The sequence below is a fragment of the Hippocampus guttulatus genome, chromosome 5 (genome assembly GCF_054856545.1).
Source record: "Hippocampus guttulatus isolate MCC_2025c chromosome 5, RoL_Hgut_1.0, whole genome shotgun sequence".
In the NCBI taxonomy this organism is placed as follows: domain Eukaryota; kingdom Metazoa; phylum Chordata; class Actinopteri; order Syngnathiformes; family Syngnathidae; genus Hippocampus; species Hippocampus guttulatus.
In genome coordinates this window covers 23,668,920-23,695,998 of record NC_141265.1, presented here as the reverse complement: position 1 = coordinate 23,695,998, position 27,079 = coordinate 23,668,920, and the positions used below count along the sequence as shown (strand labels likewise).

Below are 27,079 nucleotides of genomic sequence, written 5' to 3'. Positions count from 1 at the left end.
CCCCTGGATGGAAATACGCATGGAGTCTAGGGGCCCCCACCACCAGCCCCCCTCCTTCTCGGCCATGGACTGATAAGCCGGGACTGTCTTCATGATGAGCAGACCTCGACGAAGCAGCTATGACCTGTACACGCATACACATACACAACTGGACAACCACACGCGCATACACATCCTTGTTATCACCGTCTTCATCGCTCCGATTCTTTTTCCCCCGTGACGTGGTTCGATGATGCGGAGCGCAACGGTGACCGTGCGGCTGGTCATCGTTAGCCGCGTCGCGGTTACCCTACCCTACCCCCCCCCCCCCCCCCTTCCCATTCACCCCCCCCCCCCCCCCCCCTTATACATGTTATGTCTTGTGACTTGTTGTAACTGTCTAATGCTTATTCATGTGCTAGGTTCTTTTTTATCCTGGACTTAAATTATCCTCGGAAGAGGATAGTTCGAGCGTGTTTTTTTTTCCCTCTCCCTACCCAGCGTTTTTCCTTTCTGAATTCTGATTGTAATTTCCCCATTGCGGGACAAATAAAGGATATCTTGTCTTATCTATTCTTGTATAATATGTAACGATTATTCCAGATAAAGCATTTATGAGGGGAAAAATTATGTTTATATATCAAGGACCAGGCCAAAAGTATTTGTTTGTGGAAATTGGATAAAGCCAAGGGAATTTTTTCTATTTTGTAGTCACATAAAAGTACAAAGTTAAGACCACCAAGTTGAGAAAATATATAGTTAGGTATAAAGTTCAAAATCGATGAGGGATTACCCAAAAATTGTTTGATCCATTTGATTTTAAACGTATTATTGAGGGTAGAGAAGTCCAGGAAGTTCAATCCACCAGTTTCGTAGATATTCATTACAACAGACCTTTTCACATAGCGAGTCTTGTTCCTCCACAAGAAGTCGAAAAGCATCTTATTGATATTCTTACAAATTTTCTCATTCACAGACAAAGAGATTGCTGCGTACGTAAGACGTGACAGTCCTTTGAAGTCAAGATGGCGCCCGAGTAGGCAGCCGTCAGCAAGTGCTCTCATGAGCCTTGCTTTTTTTTGTTGTTTTTGTGTTTGTTTTGTCACTTTGTGTTTGTTGTTACGTCGTGTGGACCTGGTGTGGACTTTTTTCAGCATTTTTTGGCCACGACATTCATCAAGGAGGAGACTCTGTGCTTGGTGGTTGCGCCTTCTCGGCAGCATGGGTATACCAGCACTGTTTTTGACTGGGAGGAATGTCGGCGCCATTTGACTGTCGTTGCTGGACAGTCCCGGGGCGCTTGTGTCTTGCACCTGTAATGGGCAGCATTTTTCACAGCCCCGCTTTGTTCAGCGGAGAGATCGGTGCTGTTGAACGGTCTGCGGCTGGATGGATGTAAGTCTTGAGGAGCCGACGATGAGAAGAAAGGAGCGATAGCGCGGAGCGCCGATGCGGATTTGGATCTGGGAGTCGCGGCTTGGAGTTTGAAGCGGATTACGTGGGACAGGAGAAGTGAACTCATCTCTTTTCGTCAATGGACGCTACAGCTTCGTGTTTGCTTTCAAAACTTAGCTTGTAGCAGGCGTGTGCACATTTTCAGCATGACATCTCTGATCCACTGGTGAAAGGACACTTTGATCCTCTCCTCTTTCATCTAGAACTGCTTCAGACAACAAAGTGTATGCAGAAAAGTGGTGAAGATTGCACGACTGTCTGTGTCCTATGTGTTGTGTTGTGTTATTTTTGTTATTTTGACTTCAAAATGGCGCCGGGAGAGTGGCTGCCTTTCCAGCAGCTCCTATATTTTGTTGTTCTACTTCTTCCTTTCATAACTTTGCTGCTGTGAATTGGGAATTTCTCCATTGCGAGACTAATAAAGGTTTTCTTATCTTATCTTCCGCTTTGGTTTGTAGCGTACGTCCTTTTAAAGAAAGATCTCTACCTAGCCACTGGTTAAGCTTAGCTTGGGTTTTGTTAATAATTGGGTCAAAGTTTGCTGTACATCGCATGGCTTCATTTTTCATAACGGTAATCCCCAGATAGGTAACTTTTTCTTTAATTGGGATGTTGCAGATCGAAATCTCATTCCGGTCATGGATAGGGAACAGTTCGCATTTGTTGAGATTTAGGTGGAGACCAGAGGCCGCTGAGAACTGTTGGACCGTTTTAATCGCAGCAGAGACTTGGCTGGAGTTCTTTAGGAATAAGGAAGTGTCATCCGCAAGCTGACTAATCAGGATTTCTCTGCCCGCTATAGATATCCCTTGGATGGCACTTCTTCTGATATGACAGGTGAGGAGTTGCGTACACAATAGAAAGAGAAATGGAGAGGCCGGACAGCCTTGGCACACTCCTCGATGTAGAGAGAATCTTGGAGAGGTGCCATTTCGCAGTTTGATGGAGCTATTGCCATTGGCATACATAGTCTTAACAATTTTACAAAAGAAATCACCAAATCCGAATTGCTCCATGCAGCGAAAAATGAAGTCATGTTCGACCGTGTCAAATGCCTTATAGAAGTCCAGAAATAGGAGGTAACTATTGTCAGAGCAGAGGAATGAGTAATCAATCAGATCTAGGACGAGCGTGATATTATTAGAAATGTGTCTTTTACTCATAAAACCAGATTGAACCTCATCAATAATTGGGTCGAGTACACCTTTGATTCTCCTAGCTATAATGGAAGCAAACACTTTATAGTCATTATTTAATAGAGAAATGGGTCTCCAGTTTTCAATGAAGGTATGATCTCGTTTCGGTTTTGGTTTCAAAGTAATCAATCCTTGTGTTAAAGAAGGGGGAAGACAACCTTTCTCGATGCTTTCTACAAAAACTTGAAGGAGAAATGGAAGGTTGATGGTCTTTTACGAAGGTTTTATAAAACTGCTGTGAGGCCATCAACTCCGGGTGATTTGTTCGCTTTGAGGTGTTCGATAGCAAAAACTACTTCTTCTAAATTAATATTCCTATCACAGAAGTCTGTCGCTTTGAGTTATCTGTGTGACATTGCTGATAGAATTTAGAAAAGAGGTTGCCGAGTGTTCACAGTATTTGGACTGATAAAGGTTACTATAAAATTTAAAACGGAAATTGACTGTTTTTTGGGTCGTCAGTTATGATGCCATTAACATTAAGTTGCTGTATCAAGTTGATTTTTCGATGGTGTTTTTCTAGATTAAAAAAATACGATGAATTTTGTTCACCTTCCTCGATCCAACTTTTCCTTGATCTTACAAACGCTCCCTTAGCTTTGTTAAGATATACTTCATTTAGTTTAGCCTGTTCTGAGCTTAGTAGTAGTCTGTCTTCATCTGACATGTTATCAGGGTTTTTTTAGGGATCAGAGACAGCCATACTTTGAGCGTTTTGGTTCGACTGGGTGACGTAGAAACCATCACACCGTCATTTGACCCGGAAACGGTAGTGTCTACAACCCAACGTCAATGGTGACCTAAAATGGCGGAGTCGCAGTCAGAGCTGGATATCTTGGTCCAAAGAGTAGTTAAAGATATTACTAATGCATTTAAGAGGAACCCTAACATGTAAGTGTGTCTGTGTGTGACATGTACTGACTGAAATTGCGTCTGCCATGCGCCTATAATACTCCGTCGTCGCTGTTGACCAGCAGTTTATTTGTGTGCCTGGATTTTATTCTGGAATGTGAGCGCAACAAGCAAAGTTTATTGTTTCTCTTTGGCTGCTTATTGGGTCTTCAGTAAGTGTTCTATTCAGTTTAACCATGTAAAAGCAAGAATATGGATGAGGGCATTGATGTTTTGAACGGTGTGATCGCCCGTTGATCGAGAATCGCTGTTGCGCGGACCTGTTAGATTAGTACAGTATTGTATTTTAAACTGTCGTTTTTATTACAGTGCTATTTTAAATAGAAATACGCGTTACAATTTCTAATGCCACCGGAGGTTCTACGGTATCGGTCAATAAGTATGACAGAAATAGTGATGTGCCACAACTGTATAAACTACTCCCCTATATGACAGTTTATACTTTTGTGTACCAGGATAGTGTTTCGGGGTCATAGTCACTCCAATTTTAAGAGGGCCGGCCCAGTATATTCGTGGTCCAATTTAATGTATACTGTATGTGCGTAGGTGTATGTATGTTCAGGGACTATGTAAGTACACATTCTGGCACATTCATATATCACGATACTCTCATACTCATATTAAATATATTCCGTTATATTACAGCATTTAATCAATTTACTAAATGAAATCTGATCTATAGAGGTTTTTTTGTTACTTTTGAAACTGTTTTGGAATACAACAAGTGAGTCACACATTTTCAGGTCAGTTTTAAAATTATTCCACAAATTACCACCTATTACAGAAACACAGCTTTGCTTAATGTTTGTTCTTGTTTTCGATTTTTTTGTGGTGGCTAGTGCCCTTAACTCATAGCAACTCTGTAATTTCAAACAGCTTCTGAATATTGTGGCAGAGCAGGTTATTGTGTGCTTTGTACATTAATTGTGCTATTTTGAAAGTTAACCAAGTCATAATATTTCATCGTTTTTAATTTGATAACTAGTAGATTCTTCGGTTCAGTATATTTTGATCGATTAATAATTCGAAGTGCTCTTTACTGCAGTTTTAAAACATCAATTGTGTTTGTTTTATAGGCATTTCCCCATATGTTCACACAGTAGGTCATGTATAGTAAAAATAATGAACAATATAACGTGTATGACCTCTTCTTCAGCACAACCTTGGTTTTAAACATGATCCTGATGGTTTACATCAGTGGTTCTTAACCTGGGTTCGATCGAACCCTAGTGCTTTGGTGAATCGGTCTCAGGGGTTCGATGGAGCCTCTGCCATGGAGGTTTAGACATACCCGATTCAACATGCGAATTAGTGATGACACGGCCGCTTGGCCATCGCTGGCTGCAGATGATCACATTACGTTGCTTGTCCAATCAGTGCTGTGGGAAATTTAGTTCGCTCGGTCGTCACTGTGTGACTGTTATACAATTTAAAAAAAACTAAACATATGCCATGTAATTTTATTTACTTTTTTCTGTTTTTAATAAATGGGTTTTTTTAATGTCTTGAATTTGTAAAAAAATCTTATTTTTATTTTTCACCAATGAAGGGTTCGGCGAACGTGCAATTGAACTGGTTGGGTTTGGTCCCTCTAACAAGGTTAAGAACCACTGGTTTAGATATTTTTCATTTTGACTTTGGCTTCCAACATAGTTTTGCATCCACTACTTCTCCAAGAAATTAAATTTCAAAAACTTTTTAGGTTTGTCAGGGTTCATTCAAGGTCACAAACAGGTGCCAGACATTTGTCAGATGTTCGCCTGCAATTTTCCTGTTACGAAGGGAATTTTGAAGATGTTCATAGTTTCCTTGCAACAAGAGCCCCCCCCCCCACCCCCCGCTAAAACTGTTGTCCAACGTCTAGCGAAGGAACTTTCGGCGAACATGTAGCAAACATCTGCGACCTTGATTTAACCCTGACGTGAACGCGCATTTCTTTTTCTCGATGTCAAGAGTCATAAATATTTGCTGCCCAGTAGCATAGTGGCTTAAAGGTGTACAGAACATTCACTAGGGGTTTTCACACGGTACACATTTGCTTCGGTGCTGCACCGATATATTTTGTTGCGATATATCTTAGACCTGAGCAAATTTTGTGGAGCGTTCACATGTACAAAGCCGCTGACTAAAGAGAAGCGTCTTAACCACGGTGCAGCCCCACTTGCGTTCACACGGCAGTTTCTGCAGCGGTGCGAAATGATAGAAAACAAAGCGCTGTCATGTTGGTTCTTTTTAAAATATACACAACTCAAGCAACTACTGTACAGTCATGGTCGGTCTCCGTGCCTTCTGCTCGAGAGGCGTTGAATGACCGCCCCCGAAAACGTAAATCAACGATGACTTCAATGACACTCAGAAAAGCAAACATAATGCGCCAAACAGAAAATCAAGAGAGGAAATCACAAAATAAATTCTGTGGGGTTGTGAACGCACAACAGAGGAACAAACTACCGTATTTTCACGACCATTCGGCGCACCGTATGGTTGGGCGCAGTCTCATTAATGGGTGCTATTTCTGTATTTTACACATAGACAAAACGCACTGTATTATTGGGCGCAATTTTAAAGTGGTAAAACATACGCCAGCTTAAACATACGGCATGCATGCGCGCACGCTAAAAACACGTTAGCTTGAAGCATACGGTAGCATGCCAAGACATACAGATACAAGCTAAAAACACGTTTTTAAAAAGGCAGCGGAAGCAAAACTGAGTTCCGTTGTATTTTATTTAGCCATCGTACAATGTACTCACGTTTATCGATCAATCATCACCCAGAAATCCATCAAAGTCCTCATCCTCTGTATCAGAATTGAACAATTGTGCAAGTACCGGTAATCCATCAAAAACGCCGTGTTCCCTCTCGTTGTCAGTCACTCTCATTGCCATGTGGCTCCACAGAAATGATGCCGGCTTTGCCAAAAACTCGAACAACAGTGCAAGCAGACACGTTCGTCCAAGCAGCCACAATCCATTCGCAAATTGTGGCGTAACTCGCCCGGCGCTGCCTCTCACTCTTTGTAAAGTTGTGTTTGCCATCGATCATTCATTGTTCCCATGCCGTTCGCAACTTTACTTTGAACGCCCGGTTGATGCCGATGTCCAGCGGTTGGAGTTCTTTAGTCAAGCCTCCGGGAATAACGGCAAGCTCAGAGTTCATTTGCTTGACTTGGTTTTTCACCGCTGCTGTGAGATGGGCACGCATGCTAAAAGCATAACCGATGGCTTGAAGTTTGAACTGAGCTTCGTAGGCGTGTCTCTTTGTAGAATTTATTTTGGGGGGTTCTTAGAAATCAAAACCGAAGTTGTTTTGCAACAATGCACATAGCCACACTCTATACAGGTGTTGGTACCTGCTTGTGGCGTCCCTTTAGCGTCCACTTACACGCCCACCCTTCACTCATTGGCGGACTTCTTCCCCGCATGCCTGTCCTCACTCACATCTGCCTTTTCTCTCTCTCTCTCTCTCTCTCTCTCTCTCCATATATGTATATTTACACGCCCACCCTTCACTGATTGGCCGACTTCTTTGCCGCATGCCTGTCCACAGTCACTTCCACTTCCGCCTTTTCTCTATATAAACAGCGTGTCGGCTGTCAGTCAGGTTTTGGAACTCAGCACATACACAAGACGCTCCGCATCATAAGGCGTCCTGTCCATTTTGGAGAAAATTTAAGACTTTTAATGGCGCCTTATAGTCGTGAAAATACGGTACACAAACATCTCCGAGACAGTCCGGTCTCCTACAAAAGGAAAGATGACGGAAGTACAACAGAGCACGAAAGCAACGCATTCTAGCCGCATGTAATCAACTCTTCTCATGTGTAGCGAGGCTACTCTCCCCGGAAATGAGCATTTGCTCTGGAGCAAATTTTTAACCCTGTAGCATTCACACGTACCATTTTACATCGGTGCTGCCACACAAACGAGCATTTGCTCCGGAGCAAATTTTTAAACCACCTCCTTGAGCAGGGTTGAATTTGCTCCTGTTTTTAGGGGCTACACCGGTGTAACTATGCATGTGTGAATGCTCTACTTGGGCAGCCGGAGCAAATGTTGCCGTGTGTGAACACCCCTAAAGTCTACAATTCTTACTTGTGTTGTTGTTTTAGCCCTAAATCCATTATCTGTTTCCCCAGTGATGAGATTGGTGTGATTCCATGTCCAGAGGGACGTTACAACCGCAGCCCCATCGTGGTGGTGGAGAACAAGCTGGGAGTAGAGAGCTGGTGTGTCAAGTTTCTGCTGCCATATGTACACCACAAGGTGTTACTCTACCGCCAACGGAAACATTGGCTGGATAAGGAAGGTAAATGACCCCAGTCGACATCCAGACTAGACTAGACTAGACCTTAAACTAATGAGGGGGCAAAAAAAGTCATGAAGCTGCTGCTGTACATACCGCATAAGGGTTAAAGCCAACGCTGATAAATGTTTAAGACAGACCAGTTAATTGTTCAGGACTGTCAGGGTTTGTTCACGCTCATTAGTTCTTTCGACAGTTGAATTCTGTCAAGTCTTTTCGGCCGCAAAACGATGAAATTTTTAATAATTTCCCACGGCACACCTCATGTTCTCTCAAGGCACAATAATGTACCACTGCACACTGGTTAGAATGACTGCACTACTCAACAGAGGTGTGTCTCCGTGAACCTGTGTCATTTGTCATTGCATTCAACTACATGTCCGATTGAAAAGGTCACTATAAAAAAACCTCTCTGTGTCCCCTAAGATATTCCCAATCTTTCCTGCACACACATCTTCTATTTTTAGTCGGTGGCTCAATAACGTCATTTTCTTCTCTATCCATTTATACCTTTTTTAAAAGCGTATTCTAATGTGCCAGGTGTCTGACTTGTCTATCTTTGCTGCACGTGCACACGATGTCATGACAACAACACAAAGTTATTGACAGGAGCCTCTCACCCCAGTCAGCTGTTCAACTATGGGGTGGGTACGGTTGTGCCAACCTGTCAAATAATAGTAATTTGGGTGGGAACAATTAAAACAAAATGGCTCTGTTGCGCCACCGAACAGTGGAGAAAATAAAAAATAATCCCAGTCTGTTTGACCTCAGCCGGCGATAATTAGCAGGCATGTGTAGCATCTTGAGAAAACAAGACAGTCCATTGCAGCCATTTCCAAGGGTCATACTTTTGCACCATTATGCTAGAGTATTCATCCGATTGACGTAAAGAGTTGGGCCATGCCATTTTAAGACCTTCAAAAGCAACAGGAGAAAAGTTTCTAAATAATATATAATGGGGGAGGCGCATAAAATTTTGCATTTCAACTTTCCTTTGCCGCAAAAAAGAGTAAATACCGTATTTTAACGACCATTCGGCGCACCGTATGGTTGGGCGCAGTCTCATTAATGGGTGCTATTTCTGTATTTTACACATAGACAAAACGCACTGTATTATTGGGCGCAGTTTTACAGTGGTAAAACATACGCCAGCTTAAACATACGGCATGCATGCGCGCATGCTAAAAACACGTTAGCTTGTAGCATACGGTAGCATGCTAAGACATACAGATACAAGCTAAAAACACGTTTTTAAAAAGGCAACGGAAGCAAAACTGAATTTCGTTGTATTTTATTTAGCCATCGTACAATGTACTCACGTTTTTCGACCAATCATCACCCAGAAATCCATCAAAGTCCTCATCCTCTGTATCAGAATTGAACAATTGTGCAAGTACCGGTAATCCATCAAAAACGCCATGTTCCCTCTCGTTGTCAGAGTCACTCTCATTGCCATGTGGCTCCACAGAAATGATACCGGCTTTGCCAAAAACTCGAACAAGAGTGCAAGCAGACACGTTCGTCCAAGCAGCCACAATCCATTCGCAAATTGTGGCGTAACTCGCCCAGCGCTGCCTCTCACTCTTTGTAAAGTTGTGTTTGCCATTGATCATCCATCGTTCCCATGCCGCTCGCAACTTTACTTTGAACGCCCGGTCGCAACTTAGCTTTGAACGCCCGATTGATGCCGATGTCCAGCGGTTGGAGTTCTTTAGTCAAGGCTCCGGGAATAACGGCAAGCTCAGAGTTCATTTGCTTGACTTGGTTTTTCACCGCTGCTGTGAGATGGGCACGCATGCCAAAAGCATAACCGATGGCTTGAAGTTTGAACTGAGCTTCGTAGGCGTGTCTCTTTGTAGAATTTATTTTCGGGGGTTCTTAGAAACCAAAACCGAAGTTGTTTTGCAACAATGTACATAGCCACACTCTATACAGGTGTTGGTACCTGCTTGGGGCGTCCCTTTAGCGTCCACTTACACGCCCACCCTTCACTCATTGGCGGACTTCTTCGCCGCATGCCTGTCCTCACTCACGTCTGCCTTTTCTCTCTCTCTCCATATATGTATATATACACGCCCACCCTTCACTGATTGGCCGACTTCTTTGCCGCATGCCTGTCCACAGTCACTTCCGCCTTTTCTCTATATAAACAGCGTGTCGGCTGTCAGTCAGGTTTTGGAACTCGGCGCATACACAAGACTCTCCGCATCATAAGGTGTCCTGTCCATTTTGGAGAAAATTTGAGACTTTTAATGGCGCCTTATAGTCGTGAAAATACGGTACTTTATAATTCCACTGCACATATATCCAAATAATCCCAAACTTCATGCGTGTATATATTGTCATGGCCTGAAGACATCTACATGACAATATTTGGTTATAATTATTGCACCAACTAGTGGTGCAGAGAAAAGTCCTATTTTATATTTTAATGTACTGCATTGAGCCCGTGGAACAAATCCAACTGAAAATTTGTCACTGAAGCCTCAAGACACTGTATATTGTGACTTTTCGGTAAAAGGTGTTGCCCTTACGGTGCTGCAATTTTTGGTGATTCACGATGACATTAAAAGCTGCAAGGCGGCCCGGTAGTCCAGTGGTTAGCATGTCGACTTCACAGTGCAGAGGTACCAGGTTCAATTCCAGCTCCGGCCTCCCTGTGTGGAGTTTGCATGTTCTCCCTGGGCCTGCGTGGTTTTTCTCCGGGTGCTCCGGTTTCCTCCCACATTCCAAAAACATGTATGGCAGGCTGATTGAACACTATGTCCCTAGGTGTGAGTGTGGGCGTGGATGGTTGTTCGTCTCTGTGTGCAATTGGCTGGCAACCAATTCAGGGTGTCCCCTGCCTACTGCCTAGAGACAGCTGGGATGGGCTCCAGCGACCCTGGTGAGGATGAAGCGGTTCGGAAAATGGATGGATGGATAAAAGCTGCAATAAAACTCCGAGCCTAATGAATCAGAATCTGAATCAAATACTTTTCCTAGTTACAACCCATCCAGGGGAACATAAAACAAAAGACCAACAGGGGAAACAGAAGGGAAAGCCTGGCCTGCTGTTCAGCTCCCCAATATGTTAGATGTGAAAAGAAAACAGTCGGGAAAAGAATGGGGAACAACACCCGACAGACTCCAACCATTCTCCTAGTGGGAGCATGGTTTGAGCCAGAGGGAAAAGAGAACCTCAGTACATCAAACGTATATTCAAAAGACGAGGAGCACAAATCTCAAAACTTGGCATGTAGTTAACGTGGCGGATGGAGCACGTGTCACAATCAGACCAGCGAGCAGCTCAGCATGTGAGCACTACAACCAATCAGGTTGGAGCACGTGGGGCTCGAGTGAATGGGAATCCACCGAAGACGTTGATATTGCAGGGCAATATTGTTGTCACGTGTGTGTGTGTGTGTGTGTGTGTGTGTGTCTCTCTCTCTCTCTCTCTCTCTCTCTCTCTCTCTCTCTCTCTCTCTCTCTCTCTCTCTCTCTCTCTCTCTCTCTCTCTCTCTCTCTCTCTCTCTCTCTCTCTCTCTCCATATATACTGTATATATATATAGAGAGAGAGATAGATATACACAAACACAGTCATACCTCGGTTTTCGACCATAATCCATTCCAGAAGGCTGTTCGAAAACCGAAACCACATTCTTTTTATTAAAAAAATCTTTATTGAACACGTCTGCTCACAATGGAAGGCTACACGAGGAAGCGTCACTTCCTCGTCTACCCGAGAAGCGTCACTTCCTCGTGTAAGGAAGGTGAGAGGAGTCAAGTGGCGCATTCAAGTGCGCTCATTTTATTCGAGAACCGATTTTCGGTCGTAATCCGAGGCATAAAAAAAAAGGGAAATTTTTGGTCGAAAACCGATTTCGTCGAGAACAGAGACGTTCGAAAACCGAGGTTTGACTGCATATATACAGTATATATATATATATATATATATATATATATTAGAGCTGTCAAATGATTAAAATATTTAATCTAATTAAAAACGCAACTGTCATAATCAACTCAAATTAATGAATAATTTATCGTGATTACCCACACATTTTTTACTGTTTCTAAATTTCCTTTGATATTTTTTGTCCTATTTTTTTCCCGTTTTAATGCTCTCATCAACATGGAATCATGGATCAGTTTTCTATGTGCAAAATGCAAATATTTACTGAAACAACAATTTCGATTTTCAATTTTACATGAACATTTTTCACTTGGAGCAGTTATTCACACATAATCTCTCACACAATATTACTGTCCATCAACAACAGTGAAAATATATTTTGTCACACAACAGCTCCTTTATCAGCTCTTTTTAGGGAATCAAAACAGAGCAATCTAAATTTATAAAGTGCACATCTAAGGTAAACTAGTACCGTATTTTCCGCACTATAGGGCACACCAAAAAGTCTTCCATTTTCTTAAAAGCTCACCGGGTGCCTTAAAATCCGGTGCGTCTTTTGTCTGGGTCATTACGGTAATACGTCGACTCCAAGATGGCTCCTTCCTGGAGACATGCTTCCAATGTTATAACTTGCTGTTGGTTCAGTGAACTGTGTCGCTGCTTTATGAAATAAGGCGAGCTGTGGTGTTAATTTTTGAAAACAGTCTCAACAAATACAGGTACATCTGTCTCCGTGCCTTCTTCCGTTCGACTCGAGAGGCGTTCATGGGCGCCACCGAAAAACGTAAACTAATGATTACTTAAATGAAACTACAAAAATTGAAAATAATACATCAAAACTGAAAAGCAAGCGAGGATATCACAAAATAAATTCTATTGCCCCACCCCCACAGAATTTATATTGTGATTTCATCATTTGTGAATACACAACAAAGGAATAAATAATTATGACTGACATCTTGTTGTGCTATTTTGACTTCAAGATGGCGCTGCGAGAGTGGCTGATTTTCGAGCAGCTCCTATATATTTTGTTGTTCTTCTTCTTCCTCTCATAACTTTGCTGCTGTGAAGTGGGAATTTCTCCATTGTTAGACTATGAAAGGTTTTCTCATTTTATCTTATCGGATTGTACTCTTGGAGCTACGATAAAGGAAATGCCAATGGGTTTCTCGGAGGCGGTCATGAACGCCTCTCGAGTTGACCGGAAGAATAGAAGGGAAGGAGACGGACAAAGACACACCTGAGTTTGTTGAAAAAATTTGAACTGTGGTTGTGGTTTTATTATTTTTTTTTAAACGTAGACTTTATTCATGGTTTTCACAGTCTCAGCAAGTACAGGTACTGTACGTCTTTGTCCGTCTCCGTGTTTTCTTCCGTTCCACTTGAGAGGCGTTCATGGCCGCCTGCGAAAAACGTAAATTAAATTAATTCTCAATGAAACTACGAAGAAAATCAAGCGAGGAAATCACAAAATAAGTTCTGTAGGGGGGATATAGAATTTATTTTGTGATTTCCTCGCTTGATTTTCTGTTTTGATGCATTCTTTTCAATTTTCGGAGTTTCATTTAAGTCATTGAATACCACCCCTTTTGACTGGAGCAACCCCCTTAATCCCTCACATTTTACTGAATTTTGACTGATTTGCAAGGCCCACAGAATTTTCTGTTCTATGGCTATATATACATGCAACCTGTCAAAAGAAAGGTAAGACTCTCTTCTTTCAGCAGAAAAAAAGTTTGTTTCTATCTTTCTCCGTTCGTTGGCAATCAGCATTAGAAAACTGCTAAGTTTGATGGAAAAGGCCGCTTTTCTGCAGAAATCCAGAGGAAATGAGCTTTTTGTAAAAGCATACATTTCAAGCATCATTTCAAGTTTTACACTATTTTTTGCTTTTGTGACAGCTCAAATACCTCAATAATGTGTTCCTCCTACAAAAGAACATTTCAAATAATGTTTTTGTAGCAAAATAATTTATTTGCACACAACAAAACTATTGAACTATGAACAAAAGTGCAAATTGAACAATGAACGAAAGTGTAGCTGTGGAGAGGATGGTTTTTGGCTTCCATCCAGTTTGTCACCACATCGATTCATCCCACCACGTCCAGATGCACGACCTATAAATTATAGAAACATAAAAAGTTGCAAATATATCTTGCTGCAGAGTGAGGTACAATACTTTTATTTACCTTTCCACCACCAAAGCAATGAGTCGTCATCTTTTGGCTTCTGGTTGGACAATCTGTAATTTATAGAAGTATGTTCAATTACCACACTTTTATTTCTATTATTTTATTGTTGCTTTCCACTTACGTTTCAACATCTCTCACACACACATGCTCGCACACTGCTATTTACACCATTCATTCCACGTTGCTCAGCATCCAATTTGAAATGAAATGGAATATGAATTTAACACAAGTGGTTTTAGCAGAGCTGAGCGGAACAAATGTGTCCTGTTTTTTTTTTTTTTTTTTTTGTTTTGTTTTTTTTTAAAACCTCTGGCGACACGCAAGTCAGCACATTTACGGCGCATATTTTCATCCACATCTACGAGACGCATCAACCGTACATAAATGATTAGTGTTACTGGCAACTTTAAGATATCCTTTATTTGTCCCACACTGGGGAAATTTACAGCCTACAGCAGCAAGAATGTTGGAAGAAAGAAGAAAAAACACACAAACACCGTTCAATTAAATGCAATATAAATACAAAATGGATAAATCGCAGTGCTATTTACAATTGTTTTTCACATCATTTAATTATTATTATTATTATTGTTATTATTTTTATTCAGCAGCCTGACAGCAGTCGGTAGGAACGAGCGTCGGTATCTCTCCTTCTTGCAGCGCGGGTGTAACAGTCTCTGGCTGAAGGAGCTACCAAGTGCTGTCAGGGCAGGCTGGATGGGGTGGGAGGGACTGTCCATCATAGCTTTTAGCTTAGTTAGCATCCTTCTGTTGCCCACCTCCTCCAGAGTGTCAAGGGAGCAGCCCAGGACAGAACTGGCCTTCCTGACCAGTCGCTCCAGTCTCTTTCTGTCCCGGGCCGAGATGATGCCTGACCAGCAGACAATGCCATAATGGATGGCCGAGGCCACCACCGAGTTATAGAAAGTCTTAAGGAGCGACCCCTGAACTCCAAAAGACCTCAGTTTCCTGAGTAGGAATAGTCTTCTCTATATATCCCTTTCCGTCCCTTTCCTAATCAGGGTGTCCAGTTTGTTGTTCAGAATAACACCTAGGTACTTGTAGGAGGTCACCCTCTCTATTTCCATACCCTGGATGTTCATCGGTGCTGGTGAGGACTGTTTCCTGCAGAAATCCACAACCAACTCCTTAGTTTTCCTAGGGTTGATCTGGAGGAGATTCTGCTGGCACCAGTCCATAAAGTCCTTTGTCAGTCCCTCGTACTCCCGATCGTCCCCCTCTGTAATGAGGCCAACAATCGCAGAGTCATCGGAGAACTTCTGAAGGTGGCAGTTTGGAGTGGCGTGTCTGAAGTCCGAGGTGTAGAGGATGAACAGGAATGGAGCCAGAACAGTCCCCTGCGGCGCTCCAGTGCTGCAGAAAAGCCTGTCCGACTCACAGCTCTGCAACCTCACGTACCCGGTTTGTGAGGTAGTCTATGATCCATGCTGTGAGATCATAGACTACCTTTATAGTATAGCGGGGAATGTAGCGGTGCATAAACGTGACTGATGAGGCATAAGAAGTGATGAAGCTTTGAATGGGAACTTGCAAGCTAGTCAGCAGTTAGCTCCTCGTTCCAGCGGCTCTGGCGAGAACTCTCAGCTGCTTTCCGTTATGTCCGAAGGCACGTATTCGTCCGACAGATCCGGATCCAAATCGCTCTCCAATTCATCGTCTTCGCCGTCATCATTACGAGACGATTCCAGCGAATCGCTGACGTGTGCCCGGCATGGACCATGCGAAGAAATTCAGCCTCTTTGCCGCCATCGCTGAAAGTCGCCGGGAGACGATTTGTGGGCGATGTGCGCCACAGGAGGCACAAAATGCTCTGACGTGGAGCATGTTCATTTTCATCAGATGAACTCAAAACTCGGCGTGAGCTATTCGGGCCGCGTGTAGCACGCCATGTTTGCACAGGCTGACGTTCGTTTGACGGGTACTGCTTTCGATTACGTGACCGAAGCGTCATCTTCTTTTTCACACAAACACCATCTCCTTTGTTGTTTTGTTTCGAGGACGCTTTTATACCGAAAAAAACAATCCTTTTTAGTTAGTTGTTTCCTTTTCTGCATCGTTGCTAGTTGCTAATGTTCCAATCGACTATCCACATACGCCCCTTCTCCACTACACTGCCGTCAAGCCTAATCCTTTGGTGAGAAGTTGCATCACTCTTTTGCACCCTCACCCATGAAAAAACATGATTGACGTATTAATACGTCATGGGGAGGCAGCGGCTATGCGCTAATTGACGTATTTATACGTCAAAGGGTGGAAATGAGTTAAGTACAGTAATAGTGAATTTACATTTTTCAGAGGCGGTCATGAATGCCTCTCAAGTTGAATGGACGCCTCTCGAGTTGAATGGAAGGAGCGTAGGACCATCTAGTGGACGTATTGTAGATTGCGCCTTTTCGTGCGAAGCATCAGGGGTGCCCATTACGTCGATCCTGATCTACCGGTAGATCTCAGACAGGTCCCAAGTAGATCCGAGGAGTGTCGAGGAGAAAAAAAACCCCAAATAACCATTTGTGTGTCTTTGAACATGTTAGTAATATATCTTTTTAGTGTTAATGTACGCTGCACCGTAATCATCCTATCGGTCTCGTTTTCACCAAAAAAAAAAAAAAAGCAGGTAAATCTTGAATTTACGGTGGCGTGTGATTACGTCACCGGAGGTTGTTAGCGCTCAGCAGTCTGCAATTGCAGCTCGTGATCATCGTCATGATTCTCATTCAGAGTTTGCTTCGTGTACAATTCACCGAGGGCACGGAAAAAGAATAGGAATCTAGGAGGGCACCGGGAAGCACTTTAAAATGGTAGGTGTGAGCGACGATAGTTAACAGGCTGCAAAAGTGCATCGCATGCCTCAGTTTCAGGCTGTTTCTCATCATGGCGTGCGTGTGTGTGCACGCGTGCCGGGAAGGGTAGATCCTGGGAGGTTAGTTGATCGAAAAGTAGATCTTCGGTCCAAAAAGTTTGGGCACCCCTGCCATAGAGAGACTTTTGCGCAAGAAGGACCAACAGAATCAACATAGCCTGACTGCTGTGTTCAAAGCAAACTTGAGAAAAACGAAGTATGCAACCATGGCTTAAATCCACTATAGGCTGAGTGCTAGTTTACCTCAGATGTGCACTTTAGAATGTTATATTGCTCTGTTTTGATTCCATAAAAAGAGCTGTTAAAGCAGCTGTTGTGTGACAAAATATTTTTTTCACTGTTGTTGATAGACGGTCATATTGTGTGAGAGATTATGTATGAATAACTGCTCCAAGTGAAAAATGTTCATGTTAAATTGAAAATCGAAATTGTTATTTCAGTAAATATTTGCATTTTGCACATAGAAAACTGTTTCATGATTCCATGTTTATGAGAGCATTAAAATGGGGAAAAATAGGACAAAAAATATAAAAGGAAATTCAGAAACGATACAAAATGCGTGAATAATCACAATTTTTAGTGAATTTGAGTTAATTATGACAGTTGCATTTTTAATTAGATTAAATATTTTAATCGTTTGACAGCTCTCATATATATATATGTATAAAAAAAATCCTCGTCTCACCCCCCCTCGGGTGGTGTCCGTCCCTCATTCAGCTCGGGTCCTCTACCAGAGGCCAGGAAGCTTGAGGTTTCTGCGCAGTTTCCTTGCTGTTCCCAGCACTGCACATTTCTGGACTGAGATGTCCGATGTTGTTCCCGGGATCTGTTGCAATCACTCATCTAGTTTGGGGGTCACTGCCCCGAGTGCTCCGACCACCACAGGCACGACTGTCACCTTTACCTTCCAGGCTCTCTCCAGCTCCTCTCTGAGCCCTTGGTATTTCTCGAGATTCTCGTGTTCCTTCTTTCTGATGTTTCCATCACTTGGGACCGCTACATCCACTACAACGGCTTTCCTCTGCCCTTTATCTATGATCACGATATCTGGTTGGTTCGCCATTACCATCTTGTCAGTCTGGATCTGGAAGTCCCACAGGCTCTTAGCTCTGTCATTCTCCACCACCTTCGGAGGTGTTTCCCATTTTGACCTTGGGGTTTCCAGTCCATACTCCGCACAGATGTTTCGGTAGACTATGCCAGCCACCTGGTCATGGCGTTCCATGTAGGCTTTCCCTGCCAGCATCTTACACCCTGCATTATGTGTTGGATTGTCTCAGGTGCCTCTTTGCACAACCTACACCTTGGGTCTTGTCTGGTGTGGTATATCTGGGCCTCAATGGCTCTGGTGCTCAGGGCTTGCTCCTGAGCAGCCAGGATGAGTACCTCTGTGCTATCCTTCAGGCCAGCCCTCTCTAGCCACTGATAGGACTTCTTGAGATCAGCCACTTCAGTTATGGTCCGGTGGTACATCCCGTGTCGGGGCTTGTCCCCCCATTATGGTCCCTCTTCCAGCGCCTCATCCTCTGTTCCCCATTGTCTGAGACATTCTCTGAGTACGTCATCCGTTGGAGCCTGCTCCTTGATGTATTCATGGAGCTTGGATGTTTCATCCTGGACAGTGGCTCTCACACTCACTAGTCCCCGGCCTCCTTCCTTTCGGCTTGCGTACAGTCTCAGGGTGCTGGATTTGGGATGGAACCCTCCATGCATGGTTAGGAGCTTTCGGGTCTTAACGTCCGTGGTCTGAATCTCTTCCTTTGGCCACCTTATTATTCCTGCAGGATATCTGATCACTGGCAGGGCAGAGCTGTTTATTGCCCGGGTCTTATTCTTGCCATTGAGCTGGCTTCTTAGGACTTGCCTCACTCGCTGGAGGTATTTGGCCGTAGCCGCTTTCCTTGTTGCCAGTTCGAGGTTGCCATTGGCTTGTGGTATACCGAGGTACTTGTAGCTGTCCTCAATGTCTGCTATTGTTCCTTCAGGGAGTGAGACCCCTTCAGTGCGGACTACCTTTCCTCTCTTAGTCACCATCCGACTACATTTCGCAAGCCCGAATGACATCCTGATGTCGCTGCTGTAGATCCTGGTTGTGTGGATCAGGGAGTCTATGTCCCTTTCTCTCTTAGCATACAGCTTTATGTCATCCATGTAGAGAATCAGAATCAGAATCATATTTATTGGCCAAGTATGTAGAGGAGGTGACTGATTGTAGCTCCATTTCTGAGGTGGTATCCATAGCCTGTCTTGCTGATTACTTGGCTTAGGGGGTTCAGTCCTATGCAGAACAGCAGTGGGGAGAGTGCATCACCTTGGTATATGCCACATTTGATGGACACTTGGGTAAGTGGCTTGCCATGGCTTCAAGTGTGGTTTTCCACATCCTCATCGAGTTCGCAACGAAGGCTCTTAGGGTCCTGTTCACCTTATACAACTCCAAGCATTCAGTGATCCATGTATGTGGCATCGAGTCATAGGCTTTTTTGTAATCAATGCAGGCTGTGCACAGGTTGGTATGTCGGGACCTGCAGTCTTGTGCGACTGTTCTGTCAACCAGGAGCTGATGTTTGGCTCCTCTGGTATCTCTACCAATGCCCTTCTGTGCTTCGCTCATGTATTGATCCATGTGTCCACTTATCTTAGCCGCAATGATGCCTGACATGAGCTTCCATGTTGTGGAGAGACAGGTTATTGGCCGATAGTTGGATGGGACTGCACCCTTTGAGAGATCCTTCATGATCAGGATCATTCGCCCTTCGGTTAGCCATCCTGGTTGAGTCCCATCCCTCAGCAGCTGGTTCATTTGTGCTGCGAGGCGCTCATGGAGTACTGTGAGTTTCTTTAGCCAGTATGTGTGGACCATGTCCGGGCCTGGTGCTGTTCAGTTCTTCATATCTGAGACTCTTTCCTGTATGTCTGCCACTGTTATGGTAACTGGGTTCTGTTCAGGGAGGTTGCTGTGCTCCTCTCTCAGGGTCACCAGCCATTGTGCACTGCTGTTATGTGCAACCTCCTTCTCCCATATGCCTTTCCAGTACCTTTCAGTTTCCAGTCTTGGTGGGTCAGCTCTGTTGTTAGGACCCTGCCACAGAGCGTACACTTTCGCAGGTTGTGTTGCGAACAGCCTGTTTATTCGTCTGGCCTCATTCTCTTTCGTGTACCGCTTTAGGCGGCTGGACAAGGCTTGGAGCCTTTGTTTGGCAGTTTCGAGTGCTTCAGGTATGGTCATCTGGATGTACCTCTCGGGTATCGGCCTTTTCATCACACCTCTCTGGGTGCTGCATTCACACTTTCCATGAGGCTTTCAGGTGGTACTTCACATAGCCGTTGTAATCGGTTTCTAGGTTGCACAGCTTTCATTCTTGCCATGATCTTAGCTTTCAGGTCAGTTGCTGCCTCGCTCAGCATTTCATTCATTGGGGCTGGCCTCCCAATCTCATCATCTGCATTCATTGGGGCTTGCCTCCCAATCTCATCATCTGCATTCATTGGGGCTTGCCTCCCAATTTCTGGTATGACCTCCTCCTCTGATCTGGCAGCCTGGGGCCCTTCACCATGGAACCTGCGTTGTACCTCATCAATCTCAAGTTGTGACAGCAGTTGCCGTTTGTGGATGTTGGAACACTGAGCTACTAGTTGTTTCGTGGTCAACCGTGACTGTGGGTTTCGAAGTTACCATTTAGCCCACATTCTCTGCATGTAACCCTGCATATATATATATATATATATATATATATATATATATATATCGTAATTTCCGCACGATAGGGCGCACCACAAAGTCTTACATTTTCTTAAAAGCTCACCGAGCGCCTTAAAATCCAGTGCGTCTTGTGTATGGTCATTACGGTAATATGTCAACTCCAAGATGGCTCCTTCTGGATACATGCTTCCAATGTTATAACTTGCCGTTGGTTCAGTGAACTGTGTTGCTGCTTTATTAAAGAAGTTTGTGTTGCAGCTCTGAAAAAAGGAGAGCTGTGGTGTTTTTTCTTAAAACCATCTCAACAAATACAGGTACGTCTTTGTCTGTCTCAATGCCTTCTTCCGTTCAACTCGAGGAGGCGTTCAAGACCGCCTCCGAAAAACGTAAACTAACGATTACATCAATGCAACTTCAAAAATTGAAAATAATACATCAAAACTGAAAAGCAAGCGAGGATATCACAAAATAAATTCTATAACCCCCCCCCCAACAGAATTTATATTGTGATTTCATCATTTGTGAATACACAACAAAGGAATGAATAACTACGACTGACATCTGATTGTACTGTTGGAGCTACGATCAAGGAAATGCCAATGCGTTTTTCGGAGGTGGTCATGAACGCCTCTCGAGTTGTCCGGAAGAAAAGAAGGCACAGAGACGGACAAACATGCACCCGTATTTGTTGAAAAAGGAGAGCTGTGGTTGTGGTTTTATTTATTTATTTTTTTAAAACAAGACTTTATTAATGGTTTTCACGGTCTCAACAAATACTGCACAGGTACGGTACGTCTTTGTCCGTCTCCGTGTCTTCTCTTCTGGTCCACTCGAGAGGCATCCATGGCCGCCTCTGGAAAACGTAAATTAATTCTTACTTCATCCATCCATCCATCCATTTTCCGAACCGCTTGATCCTCACTAGGGTCGCGGGGGGTGCTGGAGCCTATCCCAGCCGGCTTCGGGCAGTAGGCGGGGGACACCCTGAATCGGTTGCCAGCCAATCGCAGGGCACACAGAGACAAACAACCATCCACGCTCACATTCACACCTAGGGACAATTTTAGAGTGTTCAATCAGCTTGCCACGCAAGTTTTTGGAATGTGGGAGGAAACCGGAGTACCCGGAGAAAACCCACGCTGGCCCGGGGAGAACATGCAAACTCCACACAGGGAGGCCGGAGCTGGAATTGAACCCGGTACCTCTGCACTGTGAAGTCGACGAATTCTTACTTACTTACTTCAATGAACCACAAATAAAATCAAGCAAGGAAATCACAAAATAAATTCTGTGTGGGGGATATTGAATTTATTTTGTGATTTCCTCTCTTGATTTTCTGTTTTGATGCATTATTTTGTTTGTGTGAATGTGTGGAACAAAGCAAGTTTGTCCTCGTAATTAGGAGGGAGCTGCTGACACAACGTCGTGCGTGCCATAATAGACAGGCTTTTCCGTTTCATGAATCTATAACACCACGACGGCCCACCTTTAAAAGCTTTGGTTGTCTTTTTACACTGGCTCAGTTCTTCTTGCCGGAGCCTCCACCTTTGCACCATTGACTCGTCTATGCCAAGATTACGGGCAGCAGCTTGATTTCCTTCCTTAACTGCCGAGTGATCGCTTTTAGTTTAAAAGCTGCATCATATGCTTTTCGTCTGGTATTCTACATGTTGATCAGGGTTCGAAGAAAGACTGAAATAAGGAAGTTGTGATTACCGGTAATCATACAATTTCATTGGACCCCTGTGTACTACTCATTCATTTTATTGGTCGACTGTTGCCGGGTAACACATTTTTCCCCTGCTATGGCAAAAAGAGCGGAAGTTGTGATTAGTCATACAATCTCATTGGACCTAAGTGAAAGACTCATTCATTTTATTGGTCTATGTTTTTCCCGCGATGGAAAAAAAAAATTAAAAAGCCGCTTCATATTAGACGCCGCAGTGTTGAAAGTGTGGAAAAAAGTAGCGTCTTGTAATCCGGAATTTACGGTAATTTATGTTTTTCAGAGGCGGTCATGAACGCCTCTTAAATTGAACGGATGCCTCTCGAGTTGAATGGAAGGTGCGTAGCACCATCTAGTGGAGGCATTGTAGATTGCGCCTTGTAATGCGAAGCGTCCCATGTATGAAAAAAAATTACAAAATAGCCATTCATTGAAGGTGCGCCTCATAATCCAGTGCGTCTTTAAGTGCGGAAAATACGGTCGATAGATATGAAGATAGATATAGATGTGTGTGTGTGTGTCTGCCATTAACGTTCATGTTTGTTTTCCCTCAGCTTTAGTGGATATCACGTCCACCCTCTTGCTGCTTAATCCTGATGTCACCACTGCATGGAATGTCAGGTACAGACACAAATCCTCAATGGCAGCTCATTGTCTCTCTATAAAACAGCACACAACATTTATGTGATTGTGTCATTGTCATTAGGGATGGACTAAAAATCGAAAATGGGGAAGCCAAGGCTGAAACTGAAACAGCAAAATAAATTATAATACTTTAAGAAAATGTTTGCTGAATCATTTTCTTCACTTTGCCAAATTTGAAAGTGCAACCTCTCAGGTTCCCCCCAAGGGAATGTGCACGTTTTCACAGCCACCGTTGAGGCAGTCCTCGGTGACCGGGCAACTTTCTCGCCCTGGGCCAATGGCTGACTGCAGTGGAGATTTTTGGCTCATCTACCCGCCATACACCTCCATTCAGTTTCAGCATGCCTTCAGCACCACTGCTGGACCTAGTCTTACTCCGAACTTCAAGGCAGTACCCCGTGTCATCACCACCATTATGGCCAGTTAGCTTGGAATGCTAAACAGTGCAAAACATTGGTCTGCTTGCCTTGTTCTTTCCCTCAGTCTAATCTTACCCGAGCAGTGCCCCACGATGTCTCTGTTGCCACGGCCCCTCATCGCACCCTGTTTTGGCCATGATGTCATGGTAATGAAGATCTTTCGACTGAAAACCCAAAATGTGCTTTTGACCATTGACAGGCCACAATTGTTGATGCAAGGCAAAAGAAAAGTAAAAATACAGTACAACCTCAGTTGACAAATTTGATTCAGTCGAACACTCTCTTTGCAAAAGATATTTGTCCCATTTCCCATTCAAATGCAAGAAAATATAATGAATTCAGTCCAGATCAGAACCAAGTCACCTTCATACACAGCCGATGCCTTTGTGAAAAGATGTTCCCCTGTAATGTCAAAGGTTTTGAGTATTTATGCAGACCTTCATTTTCTCATTTCTTTTTTCTTTTTTTTTTAATCTATCCGCCTGATTATTACGCTTCATGAGCCTTGGAGTGAATTCTGTGCATGACTTCCGTTTTGAACCAAAATCGGCTTTTTATTTACAAAGAAATTGTTTGTAGAGTCCACTTCCTTTGACAGTTACAGAATTTTACAATTTAGGAACTCCAGTTGTTGTATCTTAAAAGAGAAAACAATTCATCTTGTTCTTTCAGTCACGACCCATAGCTCGTGAGCATAGATGAGGCTTAGAACTTAGATCGACGGTAAATTGAGAGCTTCACCCTTTGGCTCAGCTCCTTCTTTACCACGACAGACCGATACAACGTCCGCATCACAGCAGACGCTGCACAGATCCGCCTGTCGATCTCTCACTCCCTCCTGCCCTCCCTCGTGAACAAGACCCCATGATACTTAAACTCCTCCACTTGGGGCAAGGTCTCCTCCCCGACCCGGAGGGGGCAGTCCACCCTTTTCCGACTGAGGACCATTGTTTCAGATTTGGAGGTGCTGATTTTCATCCCAACTGCTTCACACTCTGCTGCGAAACACTCCAGTGAGAGTTGGAGAGCCCTGCTTGAAGGAGCCAACAGTACCACATCATCTGCAAAAAGCAGAGATGCAATACTGAGCCCACCAAAACGGACCCCCTCAACGCTTCGGCTGCGCCTAGAAATTCTGTCCATAAAGGTTATGAACAGAATCGGCGACAAAGGGCAGCCTTGGCGGAGTCCTACCCTCACTGGAAACGATTCCGACTTACTGCCGGCAATGCGAACCAAACTCTGACATCGGTGGTATAGTGACCGAACAGCCCGTATCAGGGGGTTCGGTACCCCATACCCACGAAGCACCCCCCACAGAACTCCCCGAGGGACACGGTCAAACGCCTTCTCCAAGTCCACAAAACATATGTAGACTGGTTGGGCAAATTCCCACATTCTCTCGAGGACCCTGCTAAGGGTGTAGAGCTGGTCCACTGTTTCAAGGCCGGGACGAAAACCACACTGCTCCTCCTCAATCTGAGGCTCGACTTCCTGACAGACCCTCCTCTCCAGCACCCCTGAATAGACCTTACCAGGGAGGCTGAGGAGTGTGATTCCTCTGTAGTTGGAACACACCCTCCGGTCCCCCTTTTTAAAAAGAGGGACCGCCACCCTGGTCTGCCAATCCAGAGGTACTCTCCCCGCTGACCACGCGATGTTTCAGAGGCGTTTCAACCAGGACAGCCCCACAACATCCAGAGTCTTGACTCAAGGCCCTTGAGGGACTCCGGGCGGATCTCATCCACCCCTGGGGCCCTGCCACCGAGGAGCTTTTTAACCACATCGGTGACTTCGACCACAGAGGTAGGAGAGCCCACCTCAGAGTCCCCGGACTCTGCTTCCTCCAAGGAAGGCATGCTGGTGGAGTTGAGGAGGTCTTCGAAGTACTCTGCCCACCGGTTCACAACGTCCCGAGTCGAGGTCAACAGCTCCCCATCCCCACTGTACACAGTGTTAGTGGTGCACTGTTTCCCCCTCCTGAGACGTCGGATGGTGGACCAGAATTTCCTCGAAGCCGTCGGCTTCCATGCCCTCACCGAACTCCTCCCACGCCCGAGTTTTTGCCTCGGCGACCACTGAAGCTGCATTCCGCTTGGCCAGTCGATACCCATCAGCTGCCTCTGGTGTCCCACAGGCCATAAAGGCCCGACAGGACTCCTTCTTCAGCTTGACGGCATCCCTTACTGCTGGTGTCCACCAGCGAGTACGGGGGTTGCCGCCACGACAGGCACCAACCACAACTCAGATTGGCCGCCTCAACGATAGAGGCACGGAACATGGTCCACTCGGACTCAATGTCCCCCGCCTGCCCCGGAACATGGGAAAAGGTGGGAGTTGAAACTCCTTCTGACAGGGGATTCCGCCAGACGCTCCCAACAAACCCTCACAATACGTTTGGGTCTGCCAGGACGGACCGGCATCTTCCCCCACCATCAGAGCCTACTCACCACCAGGTGGTGATCAGTTGACAGCTCCGCCCCTCTCTTCACCCGAGTGTTCAAAATATGCGGCCGCAAATCCGATGATACAACCACAAAGTCAATCATCGAACTGCGGCCAAGGGTGACCTGGTGCCAAGTGCACATATGGACACCCTTATGTTTGAACAAGGTGTTCGTTATGGACAATCCGTGACGAGCACAGAAGTCCAATCACAAAACACCACTCGAGTCCTGATCGGGGGGGCCGTTCCTCCCAATCACGCCCCTCCAGGTCTCACCGTCGTTGCCCACGTGAGCATTGAAGTCCCCCAGCAGAACAAGGGAGTCCCCAGCAGGCGTACTCTCCAGCACACACTCCAAGGACTCCAAAAAGAGTAGGTATGCTGAACTGCTGTTGGGTGCGTATGCACAAACAACAGTCAGGACCCGTCCCTCCACCCGAAGGCGGAGGGAGGCAACCCTCTCGTCTACCGGTGTGAACCCCAATGTGCAGGCACTGAGCGGGGGGCAATGAACACCACTCGAGTTCTGATCGGGGGGGCCGTTCCTCCCAATCACGCCCCTCCAGGTCTCACTGCTCTGCGCCTCTCACCGTGGACAACTCCAGAGTGGAATAGAGTCCAACCCCTCTCGAGAGAACTGGTACCAGAACCCAGGCTGTGTGTGGAGGTAAGTCCGACTATATCCAGTCGGAACTTTTCTACCTTGCACACGAGCTCGGGCTCCTTCCCTGCAAGAGAGGTGACATTCCATGTCCCTAGAGCTCGCTTCTGCAGCCGAGGATCGGACCGCTAGGGCCCTCGCCTTTGGCTGCCGCCCAGCTCACACTGCACTCGACCCCTTTGGCCCCTCCCATGGGTGAGAACTTACAGTTTCATGTTTAACTACTTCCAAACTCTGTTGCTTTAGACATGAGGCCATGATCTATTTCCAAACATCTGAGGCGTACAGGTATATACCTATACAGTAAGAAAGTTGGTCTTGTTTTGTTAAGAGGTTGCAAACAGTTAGCTTAAAGCAGACGTCGGAGCTAGCCAAACCCGCTATTTCCCACTGCATGGCGGTGGCAGCCTAACACCGAATGTAAACGAGTCATTCAGCCTGAAATCACCCCGACAAAAAAAAAACATTTTAACCTGACTAGAATTTGATGAAACATCCCACGTTTTACGGACACTGCCTCAGTGGGTTGGGAGATATGGTCCACTGAATTTTTTAGATTTTGTCAAAAAGGGTTGTGGAGGCAAACCTTTAAACCCCAATATCTTGGAGTTTACTGGGCCCATTTGTTAAAGAGATGTATTGTTGGGAAGTGATTTTAACAGA

General features: G+C 44.8%; 1 protein-coding gene across 5 annotated transcripts in view; it reads left to right on the top strand.

Moving 5' to 3' along the window:
* The first annotated feature begins 3,398 nt into the window (after positions 1–3,398).
* Positions 3,399–27,079, top strand: part of ptar1 (protein prenyltransferase alpha subunit repeat containing 1) — a 52,667-nt gene continuing 28,986 nt past the window's right edge. Inside the window, exons 1-4 of one of the 5 annotated variants that reach the window (XM_086110525.1) lie at positions 7,793–7,850; positions 22,800–22,866; positions 22,952–26,127; positions 26,247–26,611. In XM_086110525.1, coding sequence (XP_085966651.1) covers positions 26,505–26,611 — 107 coding nt within the window. In that variant the 5' untranslated portion in view covers positions 7,793–7,850; positions 22,800–22,866; positions 22,952–26,127; positions 26,247–26,504. Of the gene's footprint in view, positions 3,522–7,680; positions 7,851–22,799; positions 22,867–22,951; positions 26,612–27,079 lie in introns of those variants that run through there. The other 4 variants (XM_086110523.1, XM_086110526.1, XM_086110524.1 and 1 more) reach the window with 4 other exon arrangements.